At 40.4% G+C, this 12,736-nt stretch overlaps 1 protein-coding gene across 1 annotated transcript in view; it reads right to left on the bottom strand.

Annotated features, from left to right (window-relative positions):
* LOC146000217 (ATP-binding cassette sub-family G member 1-like) overlaps window positions 1-12,736 on the bottom strand; it is a 121,578-nt gene that overhangs the window by 24,669 nt on the left and 84,173 nt on the right. The window contains exon 5 of the mRNA XM_083137615.1: window positions 11,110-11,348. Within this exon, the coding sequence (XP_082993741.1) occupies window positions 11,110-11,348 (239 nt within the window). The remainder of the gene's footprint in view (window positions 1-11,109; window positions 11,349-12,736) is intronic.

The following is a 12,736-nucleotide window of genomic DNA, read 5'->3' as shown; positions in this document are numbered from 1 at the left end:
TTATAACCATTGTTGCAAGGCTACCAGATGTCCCAATTTGGTCGGGGCAGTTCACTATTTTAATCCCTGTCCTGACTTTTTTCGAACCGCAGTCTTGATGAGAAAATGTCCTTTTTATGGTTAATTCACATTCAGACATGTTCTTCATTGTAAGAATCATTCCTAATACGTATCATTCAACTTATATATACATTATTTTCTAAACATGGATTATCATTATTGTAACTCAACTCAAAGCATGGCTGTTCAGTGGTGCTGGTATAAGACAAAGGAAAATTGAAAACATTGTTAATTTGGGAATACTGTACTTTTCGAATAAAAAGGTAAAAAGGTAAAGTGTTCCCCTGTGCATAGCACCACGCCATGAAGGCGTATAGGGGGTGTGAGGGTAACGCCCCACACTTTCTTGATCCGGTCGTGAGTGGAGGTGATGTGATCAGCATCACGCCCCTGACCGCCTTTACCCCCCAGGGTTTCCCCCAGGTACCCATGTTATTCGACGCTGGGTAGGCGCCGGGGCCGCTTCCACCGTTAGAAAAGTTCCCGGATTTGAACCGGCCGGGGATCGAACCCGGGACCTTGAGCATGGTGGTCAGACGCGTTACCGACTGAGCCACCGCGGCCACTTTTCGAATACATTTGAGAATAGTATATCAGATCTTCAATTTGCAATCAAATATTGAGATGTGGACAACTGCTTGAATGAAGATGAGGTGGGATGCACAACCGACTGTTCTTTTATTACCCACATTTCTTTGAATATTAAGATTTCTTTCCGTCGGATTCAATGAAAAAGTGTAGGTACATAATATTTCTTGAATCTAAGTATGCCAACTACGTCCAGGCAAGGGGGGGGGGTTGCAAATTCGGTGCAAGGTGTGCGAAAATCTATTCTCGTCATGGGCGCAGAAATCACTAGCTACAGCTCTGATAAGGAACTATTTCCTTTCGAGAGACGTACACCATTATGGAAACATGTATACACAATAAAAGTATGAAATTTTATTAATGTTATTAATTGAAAGCAATAATTAAATAAAATCTTAACACTTATTAAAACATTGCACCTAACTTCTAATTTCTTGACATTTTGAGCTAGTTGTTAAAGGAATTAATTTGCTAGTTTACCGTATAAGTGTAGCAAATGAATTAATTTATATACATTTAATTATATTATTTAATTATTGACATATATTGGGTTGATTCATAAGTTCTTTGCGTTTTTTTAACCGTGGCAAAAGTGTTTTTTTTATTTTATTTGGTACTAATTTGAGATGAACAAGAGACATAAATTAATCAGTAATATATTTTCCTTCATTGTCAATGACTGTCTACCAACGTTGGGGCAGTTTTTCAATTCAACGCCTGAAGAAATCAGCTGATTCGGGATTAAAAGCGTCGTCAAGCTAAGTTTGAAGAGCATTTTCGTCACCAAAGGAGCTTCCTTGAAGATTGATGAGTTGAGGGCTGAAAAGGTAGCAATCCGAGGGTGCAAGATCAGGGGGAGTAAGGGGGATGTGGAATAACTACCCAACCAAGCTCCTGGATAGCAGATTTTGTCATCTTAGCGAAGTGTGGACGTGCATTATCGTGTCGCAGCACTTGATGCTGTTTTCCTGGCCTACTGGCCGATTTGGTTGTTTTCATTTAAAGCGTGCGGTATGCTGAACCTTACCCATGGAATGCAAATGTCGCACGATGGTTGAATGGTCACAGTTCACCACATTTGCTAATTCTCGAGTCGACTGATGTGGATCCTTGTGGATTAAAGTGTTTAAACTGTCTTTATTAAAGCCCGATGGTTTTCCTGAACGTGGAGAAACGCTTAAGTCAAGAATGCCCTCTTTGTAATGACAAAACCATTTTCTTGCCCTGCTTTCCCCGTTGGCATTCTCTCCCTACAAGGGGCAAATGTTTCGAGCCTCCTCCGTTACTTTTGCCCCTATGTTAAACTCAGACAGAAGAATATGTCGGAAATGTTCTCTTTTTTACCCACTGGACACTTATTGTTCTTTAGCCCATAAATAACACCGTCTTTCTTCAAAACTGTAAAATTCAATGAGTATTCACAAGCACAACAATGCCACTCCAATTGATTGAACATTAAACTATAAACCAACTCCTAACACTGCAGTGTTGCCATACCAAAAATTTTTGGGCTCCCCCCCCCGCCCCTCAAAAAAATTCTTGGCATGAGCCTGATATGGGATTCGTTTTAAAAGGTAAGGTAAAGTTCCCCGTGCGCTTTTGCACCATGCCATGAGGCACATAAAGGGGGATGTGGAGGTAGTACCCCCACACATTCTTCAATCTCGGCCACTTTGGAGGTGATGTGCTCAGCACCACGCTCAGACAGACTTTACCCCCCAGGATTGGCCGAAGATACCCATTTATTGGAGGCTGGGTGAGCCGCAGAGCTGTTCATAATACATTATGACCTGGAATAGCAAACAAATATTTAGCTAGTAACATAACTTGATATAATATGAAACATAATGCGACCAGGCTTCAAGACTGTCACGATATTCTTTGGACATGTAAATCTCTGTTTTATATTTTAGTTTAATTATGTATAATTAATCAACATATTACTGATGTATTGCGTGAGATTTGTTTTTGAGGTTTGATTTGTTCACAGCTATCTGTCGGCAAAATGAAATTCGAGCGAGACAACGAAAGTTAGGGACAGGTTCTAAGTCACGCACGGCAACGATCGTCAAGAAGGTCCATTCTTTACGTCGCACCAGTACGAAAATAGACCTTATGAAATATCTCCGTTTCCAGTTGACGGATTGAACTGAAATTTGGACAACCGAAACGGCACGTTATAAATGATATCTTGATTTAATATCATGCAGATGAACTGAGTATCCACGACGTAAGGGGGAATTGGTTTTTAAAGGGACAACTACGGATCCCCACGAGAGGCGAGGAGTTAATCCCACTGCACCTACTTGAAGACACGCCTTGACCGCGTTGAAACACAATAGGCCCAAGGTGAATGTACCTCGCTGGAAGAGAAGCGACGCTCGTTCTAACGCCTTTCCAACTGAAATTTTCGAATCTGGTATAAAACTGCGGGACTCCCGAGTTTTCAACACAGTTTGTCAAGATTTTCGTAGCGAGAGCTCCTTTGTGCGTACACTTATTGTTTTCGTGGACTTATTTAGTGTTTTTTTTCTTTTTTGCGAACAGTCAGCGAGTGACTGCCAGTGAGTTGATTCGCGTGTGCTTGATTCTGAGAGATCATACGCGGTGAATTGTTTTGCGAAACAAGGACAATCAAGAACTATGGCAGGCTAAGAGGATAAGAGGAGAGGGGGACGTCGGGTTCCCAGAATCCCTAACGCCGCTGCTACCATCCACCGCGACGCTACAGCCAATTCAGCCAACGCCAAACACCGACAACGTACCAGGCCATGGAAGTCAGCCTACTACACCAACACCATCCGCCACGACGCTACAGCCCGAACATCCAACGCCCAACTGTAACGACGAAGAGACGCCCGACGCCTGAGAGAGACGATTCCAAGCCACGTCCGGCGCTTCAGAAGATTCCAAACCGACGTTTGAGAGATGCCCGTCAGAGGAAGCAGTGGCACATAGAAGCGCCCGAGGAGAACTAGAGGACGCCCGAAATGAGATAACGAGAAGTCAGGAGCGCTACCCGAGGAACGAAAGTTCCAAGTATGATCGACGCGGTTGTTAAACCGAAGGAACATTTTTCGTCTCAATGGAACCAAGTGTGATTAACCGTACCTAGGAAAGATGCACTACCCGATGCCGTAGCAGAGTTGTACAGTATTATTCTGTCGATTCACATCCACGTGTGAATGTATTGTTTTCTGTCATCGCCCTACCACAAAAGCTTAAACCATATTGATTCGCGGTATTACGACGTGACTCGGAATTCCAAACCTAGCTTTCGTGTCTTGTATTGTTATATAATAGGTCGCTTCATGTTTATATTTTTTAATCTTTTTAAATGTCAGTATTTAATGATAAAGCTCCTTTATTGCGTTAAATTCCATTGTAACTTGTCAATGTGTACTTCATTGTAATGTAATCAGCCGCCGCAGTCGTTTAAATAACTTATCCAAGGTTGACTGTTTAGTTGAGTAATGTATGTTAAATTGCCCAGGTCAAGCAAGTGAGGTTTTCTCTGTTGTAGAGTAGCAATGTAATGTTTGCTCGCGCCGATCGTTAATTGAAGTAGTCCGTCAGCTGGAGCCTCATTAAGTATTGCATCAGGCAGCAGAGCTGTGATTGTTTTGAAAGGACGAGAGGGGCTTGTCGCAATTATCCCCGTCCGAGAAATTTGGTAAATTTCATACTTGCGGTATAGATGCGTATGTTGTTGTGAACGAAGGTTCAATCAAGCCGACCAATTTTTCTGATGATTGTTTTTCGAGGGCTGGCACGTAATGATAGTAATGAGCACAGGCGCTGAAAGATTAACGACCTAATTCAAGTTCATGTTAAACATAAAAGGTAAGAGTATGTTGATTAAATGCGAGCCTTGTATGTGTACTTTCATGTTGATACATACCCCATGAGAATGAATGAGTGAGAGAATGAACGAATGAGTCAGGGGTACCTGTAAGGTGTTTGTTGTGTAAATATTTTGATTTTTTTTAGTGCCGACAGATGTCAGGTAAAATGAAGGTGATATATTTCTAGGTATTTTATTCCCATTCCCGCATTGAAAGGGTAGCATTACCGTTCAAGACACGAACTCAACCTTGATCGTTTGCATAATTGGCACTTCCTGCCATTTTGTGCACTGGTAAGACGATGCATGAGAACTTTGTGTGAGAGGCAAGGTTACGCCACAGTGTGCATTCGGCCCACGTAATCTTCAATTAAAGTCTTCCTTTATTGTTTCTGAGAATAATCGCATTGCAATTTGAACAGTCGTGCGCGACACATTTCACACACTCTTCACTCGCGAACACGTATGGTAACTCACGTCCCATTATGCGTATAATAGCTTGGTCACACGCGAGCTCTGGACATAATACCAAGCATATGTTATGTAAAGCTGGTGTTGCATATATTCGTAATATATATCTTTCTCACGAAAATACTTGAAGTAATTATTTGCGGTAGTTAATCATGGGAATTTGTGCAACTTGCTTTCTTCGCGTTCAGCCTGCTTGTTTTCTAGAATTATTCAACCCTGCTTGTTTCTGTAATTTTGCCCTACGCGCCCCGACATGATGTCTCACGACCCTGCACGCAACTTTTCCATAATTTTATCCACGTTTCCTTTCACGTGTACAGAAATAATGGGTGCTGCCTTGCAGCAGCTCAAGGATGTACAATTTTAATAGTTATAATTTAATTGTTACTATTTATTATTAATAAAAAATAACATCATTAAAATTTTCTCCTAACAATTTGGATGTAAATATTTGCTAATGTACATTACATATCGTAACGTTCCGTAGTATCTTTTAATTATAATGTACAACGAACTCCAACTCCCAGTCAGTCAACCATCGTTTTCCAATCAGGAAACCTCAGACAAATGCAGTGTCAGGCAGCACTTAAGCTCTTCCTGGTCATCAGCGGCATGAACATGTAAACAGGCGAAATCCTGGAAGAGGCTACAGGCCTGACTCGGCATTTGTTTAGTAAATTGATTGGGATTAAATGTCTGGGATCCAGGGAGATCAGAGCCAGTTCTAATTCAGTCTTAGAGGAGGAAATTACGATATATAGAGAGAGGTGTGGACGATTCTAGGGAGAGCGTGTTGACGCCAGTCGGAAGTCGGACACAACGTACAGTCACAAGCATAACCTCTCACGGCAGATCTTCAGTTGCAGTACAGAGACAGGTATATCCTTTTATGAGCCATGCTGATCCAGTCTTTAGGAGTGTGAGACTCAAGTGACATGTTTTGCCATTCAAGTGTGTAGATTAGTACCTTTTGCTCTATACCATCGAGCTCACCTTGAGCAGCGAGTTGCTCTACTCCAAGGATGAATGATGATTAGTGAGCTACATTCCCAAAAGATCCCCCCCCCCCATATCAAGGGTATGACACGATATATTAATCGTGGGGGGTAAAAGTACCTTTTCGCCATCCGTTCAAAAAAAGCAAATATTACAACGAACATATTCAAAATGTTAACATGAGATCTAGTCAAAAAACTGAAAGAATGTATAAGGTTTCTTACATATGAATTTTAAGAATCTGACTGCTTTTGTAACGTAGATACTAAGTGCACACTCTTGCACCACTCTACCGTAAATAATTTGCTTCTTAAAGGCGTAGCATAATTTAAAACATTTAGTACAGTAAATAGCATTTATAGGCAGTGTTAGTACAGTAAATATTGACTGTATTTTGTAAACATGTTACGTCGAACTAGTCGTAATAGACGTGTCTTCCTTTGTTTCCTTGTAGAGGGCGCGAGTAATGACTCAGCTGCCACGACATCCTGTCAGCATGAAGGCCTGCCTCGAAGGTGACAAGCAGGGTTGCCAGGTCATATTTTCAAAAATCGGGAGATCGTCCCCTGAAAAATCAGGAGATCTGCTTAAAAAATCAGAACTAATAATAGCGGATTATCAACGTTCTGGGGGGTGGGGTTGAGTGGGAAAAGCTTTCCACTGTCATTATTGAACGTTAAATATTAATTTTAGATGTCAAAAGATAATACTGTTATGTTAATACAAATTTTATTATGAATTTGCAATTAAAGTGGTACGATAACCCCACCCCCTTAATTCACCTAAGGTAAAGGTACAGTTTCCCCAATCAGTGGCGATGATCGAGTGCCAAAACTGAGGGGGGTGCAAGTGACAGTGCTGGGAAAAATCCGACCTCGATTTTCTGTTTATCTCTTAGAAATATTCTAAAATAAATGGTTGTGACTGTGCGTGGATTTATGTTCTTGGCGTTTAGAAGTTTATGGAAACATTTCGTGATTTTTGTGTTAACTAAGACTAGAGCTTCAGCCACTACGCATTCGGGGATATATTTTTGAATTACTCTACCTGATAACACCTTAGCTTGCTTTTATTTAAAATTAGACAAAGTTTGAGGATGTAAGAACGCCCACAGCTTTTTTTTTTAACAACACATTCAAAGCATACTCGCATTAATGGTAATGGAGAAGAGCTATCATGCCTGAACCCCCGAAATATCATTGAATTAAAACTTGACTTTCAATCCCACACCCCCTATACGCCTTCAGGGCGTGGTGCTATGCACAGGGGAGCACTTTACCTTTTTTTTTACTTTTACCTTTCAATCACGGAAGGTAACCAACCAGTATTAGACAGATTGATTGATTGATTTGGTTTATTTTACTTCGCATCTGCCACGTTTGTCTAATCATAAAGATGTGAAATTGATGTAGGGACACTCACAAAGAGCACCCGGGACCCAGTATCAGACAAGTCGCAGGTTTTTTCTTCAACTTTTTTTCCCCAGTCACTCCAGACAATGTAAATGTTAATTAAATCGCCTTTTGCATTCGAGGATTATCTGGTATAAAATCGGGAAAGAGAATTTCTACCGCCACAGTATTGATTGAGTATAAAGGGACATAAGACCAATTGTAGTAGCAGTTACGCTCAGAAATGGCTTCAATAAAAACATTAACTATTATTTCTAAGTTAAGAGACTGCGACGTAAACAGCAGTTTACTAAGCCGACCTCCGTGGCTGAGTGGTTAGCACAGCGCTATGACAACAGGGATCCCGTCCTGGGATCGATTGATTGATTTAGTTTATTTTACTTCGCGTTTTGTGCCTCTTGGCAAATTTGATGGGGATGAGTAATGAAATTGATGAATGGACATTCACAAACAACCAAGCCCGAGCGGGATTCGAACCCGGGACCCTTGGCGTCGCAGCGCGATGTGCTAACCACTCGGCCCCAGGATCCGGCCGTCTCGGGATCGAATCTCGGCCTGAGCACGGTTGTCTCTTTATCAATTTCATCATATCATCACTAATCTCGTTTTCGCGATTAGCCAAAAGTGGAAGAAATGCGAAGTAAAATAAACCAAATCAATCAATCGACAGTTTACTAAGAGCTTTTGTAACCATACCTTTAGCTGCATTCGTTATGTGGACTACCTTTTTTTATCGAAGTATCTAGTATTTGCAATGAACACTACCACAAAACTGAAAACTTGTTCCTATGTGTGGGTGGCAACATTGGTATTTAGTTGTAACCAGTTTTCAGTTACCTCCCCTTAAACAAAAACCGCACCAGATGGGCGTCCGGAAGGGAGGGCAAGGGGGGGCCGTGCTCCCCCCTGGAAAATGGAAGTCATCCAAAAATTATGTATTTCACACACATAATTTCATTTTAGCCACAATAATATGTGTTAATTATTGCATGAACATCATAAATTCAAATTTAAGCAATGTTTTTTTAGGGAACAACACTATTTTTGGAGAAAATGTGACTTGTTTGCCCCCTTGGAAAAAATACCTTCCTTGCCCCTCCCTGAAAAAAATCCTGCGGACGTCCATGGGTATAACCCTCCTCCACCACCTCTACCTCTCTCTCTCTCTCTATGCGGAATATTCATGGGTCTTTGCATTCCATCAGCTGAATATGTAAATTTTAAATCAACTTTCCATTTTTTTAAAAATAATTGTTCATTATAAAAATATTAAAGGAAGCAAAAAATCAGGAGATTTCCACATTTTCCTGAAACTTGTCAGGAGATCAGTAGACCGTGCTTAAAATCAGGAAATCTCCTGCGAAATCAGTAGACCTGGCAACACTGGTGACAAGATGCAACAGGAGTGACAATAACATGGTGAGTAAGTACTCTTAACCAGAGGTGTCTCCTGAACGCATGGTGCGCATGCGTCAATTGTGGGAAAAAGGACAGCTTGCTCTGCGACGACATTCATGAGCATTTCTACATTCTAATTTCTTCATATAGGAGAAGTATTTATTTTACACGAGAGCGCTGAACTAAGCTTATATTACATTTCTTGGATCTGAAGTGACGCATGCGTCAATTGTTGGATAAGAATTATTACTTTCTTTCATTTCAGATCCAAGAAATGTAATATAAGCTTAGTTCAGAGCTCTCGTGTAAAATAAATACTTCTCCTATATGAAGAAATTAGAATGTAGAAATGCCCGTTCCAGAGAATCCGTAGAGTGAAGGACGAAAATGACGAATAAAAATAGAGGAAAATAACGAAACCCGGACCCCACTCCCTAAGCCGGGCCCTATTTCTGTTTCCGTAGGTAGGTGCTGCCGCGTGGTGGCAATGGGCGAAACACGTCAAGAATAACGAAAAGATTGTGTAGGGAAGGTATCAGCAGAAACGTGCAAGTATCAGGTGCTGTAGTCCGATATGACTTGTTTTTGTGTGAATGAAAGTTTGTACATCGGTGCACAACAGTGGGAATTTTGCTAATTAAGAGAGAGGTAAGTAGCAATCTTGTTACAATTTAGACACTAGTAAGTATTGTACTTTGAAATTATGGTAATGGTTTGTTTGAAGATACGTATGGTTTTATTGTATAAACAATAAGACTCCACGAGTAAAATGCCCTAAGTAGGACCCCTCAGTGAATGCCTAACATTACAATTGTAATTGAAGCAAAGGGTCGTTACTCGTTAGGAAATCCCTTTTACATATTGTTTCAGATGTTCAAGAGAAAAGGCAATGCAGGTGGGAGAAGGTAGGATGTCCAACAAATGGAAAGGGCCATTGACGCAGTTAGGATATTGATAGTCTATATTATATTACATTTGTACATCTATATTCTTTATGCAAGCTCAATAAATGTAATTCATTTACTACATATCATATATTTACATTTCTTTGCGTCTTTTCCAATTTTTGGAACTTGTTAAAGGAGGGTCCGACTTTGGCCAGTTTTTCTCCGTTGTCACTTTTCGTCTCTTTTTACAGAAATGCTTACTGGCAAAGCATCGTGCGCTTTAAGGTGGATTACGTTACTCAAAACGTTAGCAAACATATCAAAGAACCCATTTTTATTAAATTTCTAATAGAAATAATATGCCATAATGACACCAGGGATGAAAACAAAACGGGGGCCCTACTTCGGTCACTTTCCTCTCCTCTATATGTGGATAGCCCGTAAAACTGATAAACGATAAATCTGTCCGGATAATGCACACATTCGGATACCCGGACATTTCGGATAATTCGAATATCAGGATAATTTCGATATCGGGATTAGAAATAATAAGTAGGGCTCGGATAATTATGCATTTTGCATATGCAAATGCATATTTAAGGATTTTTAACTAAAAATGCATATTTCATATGCAGGTGCATATTTGTATGAAAATAAGTTGATGTGCATATTTTTGTACCCACAAAAAAAGAGCAAACATCAAGTTTTGTGCGCTCTTGGGTAAAACTGCTGCGGAAGCGGTTCACATGTTGTAACAAGTCTATAGGGACAATTGTTTATCCTGTACGCGTGTATTTGAATGGCTCAGGCGTTTCAGTAAAGGGCGGGAGCCAATTGAAAACGGCGAGCATCCAGGTGTAGCAGGGACGGTGAGAACACCAAAAATGGTTGAGAAGGTGAGGACAATCATTACTGAAGACTGAAATTTCAGACAGACTCTTACTGCTGCATTTTATCTTGAGGTACTGAAACGTTTGGTGCAAGGAATAACACGTGTGAGGCCCGAGTATCGAGATGATGGCAGCTGGCGTCTGCTTCATGACAGTGCCCCAAGTCACAAGACTGTGATTGCGAAGACTCTGTGTGTGTTGTCACACCCTGCCTACTCACCGGATCTGGCTCCCTGTGATTATTTTTTATTTCCTAAACCAAAATCTGCACTGAAAGGTTCCTAATTTCACGATGTACCAACAATCAAGAAGGCTACGACATGGATTTTAAACAGCGTTACACAAAACGAATTCCAGCAATCCTTCCATGCACTGGTAGGGATTGCGCTACGATGTGTGGATGCAGGAGGGCCCTACTTTGAATGATCCCTAGTAAGTAACTTTCTATGAAGACTTGTTTATTTCTTACAGCACCAGTCTCGATTTCAAATTGCCGCACTGTGTATGTGCTAAATTATACCCAATATACATATTGAATTTACATCGTGCATATATAATCTTACCGAAATCTGCCGGGTTGTGATACGGCGGACAGATCAGGCCCAGTGATTTCATGAACGGCAGGAGTTCGGAAGTCTTGCCCTTGTACAGACACCTTCCCTTCGCCAGGCAGTAAAGTTGGTCGAACATTTCGAACAGCAAGGCGCTGGGCTGGTGGATGGTGCAGATCACAGTTCGTCCCTCTGACGCCAGCAGCTTCAGTAGCGACACGCAGTGGGAGCACGACAAACTATCGAGACCTCTGAAAAGAACAAAGATATTGCAAATGAACACTACAGCGAGAAATTATGGATCATACTAGTGGTGACGTCACAGCAGATGACTGGGCACGATTTGAGTCCAAACAAAGTGGACGTGTGGTTTTCTTCTGTTCAAAACCATTGGATTTTCCATCGGAAGGGGAAGCTTTAATGATTTCAACAGCAGTTATGAAACAAAGTTGTGTTGCGTATCGTACAGTCGGATCCACTATTATTGCTCGGCAAAATGTCCATAATTATTTTCTTTAATTCTTCTCTCACATCCTGTGCGTTTTTAAGCGATGGATTTTTATGTATGCTGGTGCAGAAGTCAACAGCTTGCTTTGAGTTTTATTTTAATTCTTGAAGCTCTTATTGGGTCAAATAAAGTGCACGGACATGGTGATGGACAATTTGCTCACGGTAATACTCATGAATCACACTCAGGCACGTATCTAGAAATATATTTCGGGGGGTCCTAACCAAGTGTCTCAATAATGATAATAATAACGATAATATAAATGTTTAAATTAAACTAATTGTCTTAATTAAAGTAAATATTAATTTAAATATGTAAATTTATTAATATTGCGTATTTTATTATAACATGAATACGTAAGAAGATGGTATAAAGATATAGATGTAACAACATATTTTTATTATCTAGCTTGCGTGTACTTAACGATAGCCAAAATTTGTATGAAAACAAGGACATTAATGTAAAATAGATAAAGAATTGAATATTTATTGAAAAATAAGAAAAGGATGTTAGATCCAGTTGACGACAAGTAAAGTTCTTGATTAATATTTTATGCATATTATCATGAGTAGTAGTGTTCATATCCTTCAAAGCAGTATGATCCAAATATAATATATAATAATAATAAATATAAATATAAGAGTAAACCTTGCCTTCCAAGTTCATTAACCATTCATTATAGTAAAATCGAGAACAAAAGTATATTTTTATTTGTTATTTTAGTACTTGGTAAGTCTTTCGGGAGGGGGTCCAGACCCCCTGGACCCCCCTAAATACGTCCTTGATCCCACTGTACATCCATGTAATGATGAGATTTCTGAGAACTTGCTCAAAAACTTGAAACCTAAATTCACAGAATGAAAAGAACAGCTACAACATTCGTTCATCTGATTTACAGAAAGGCTAATCGGGACTGTACCTAGAGTTTAAAGTGGGATCCAAATCACTATGTGCCTTCACCGGGTATCGAACTCGGGACCCCTTGATTACAAGGCGACGACGCTACCACTGTACCATCGGGGAGTCCCCTCATAGAACAAAGTTTCCTCCTACGACGATTATACAGAACTTTGTGCCCTTCCTTCATTTGAAATCTATTCTATATCAGCCTCAGTATTTCGTTATTAGAAT

The sequence above is a fragment of the Lepisma saccharinum genome, chromosome 16, assembly GCF_977018435.1.
Source record: "Lepisma saccharinum chromosome 16, izLepSacc3.1, whole genome shotgun sequence".
NCBI lineage: Eukaryota > Metazoa > Arthropoda > Insecta > Zygentoma > Lepismatidae > Lepisma > Lepisma saccharinum.
The sequence above is the reverse complement of the archived record's forward strand: the minus strand, read 5'-3'. Positions and strand labels throughout refer to the sequence as shown.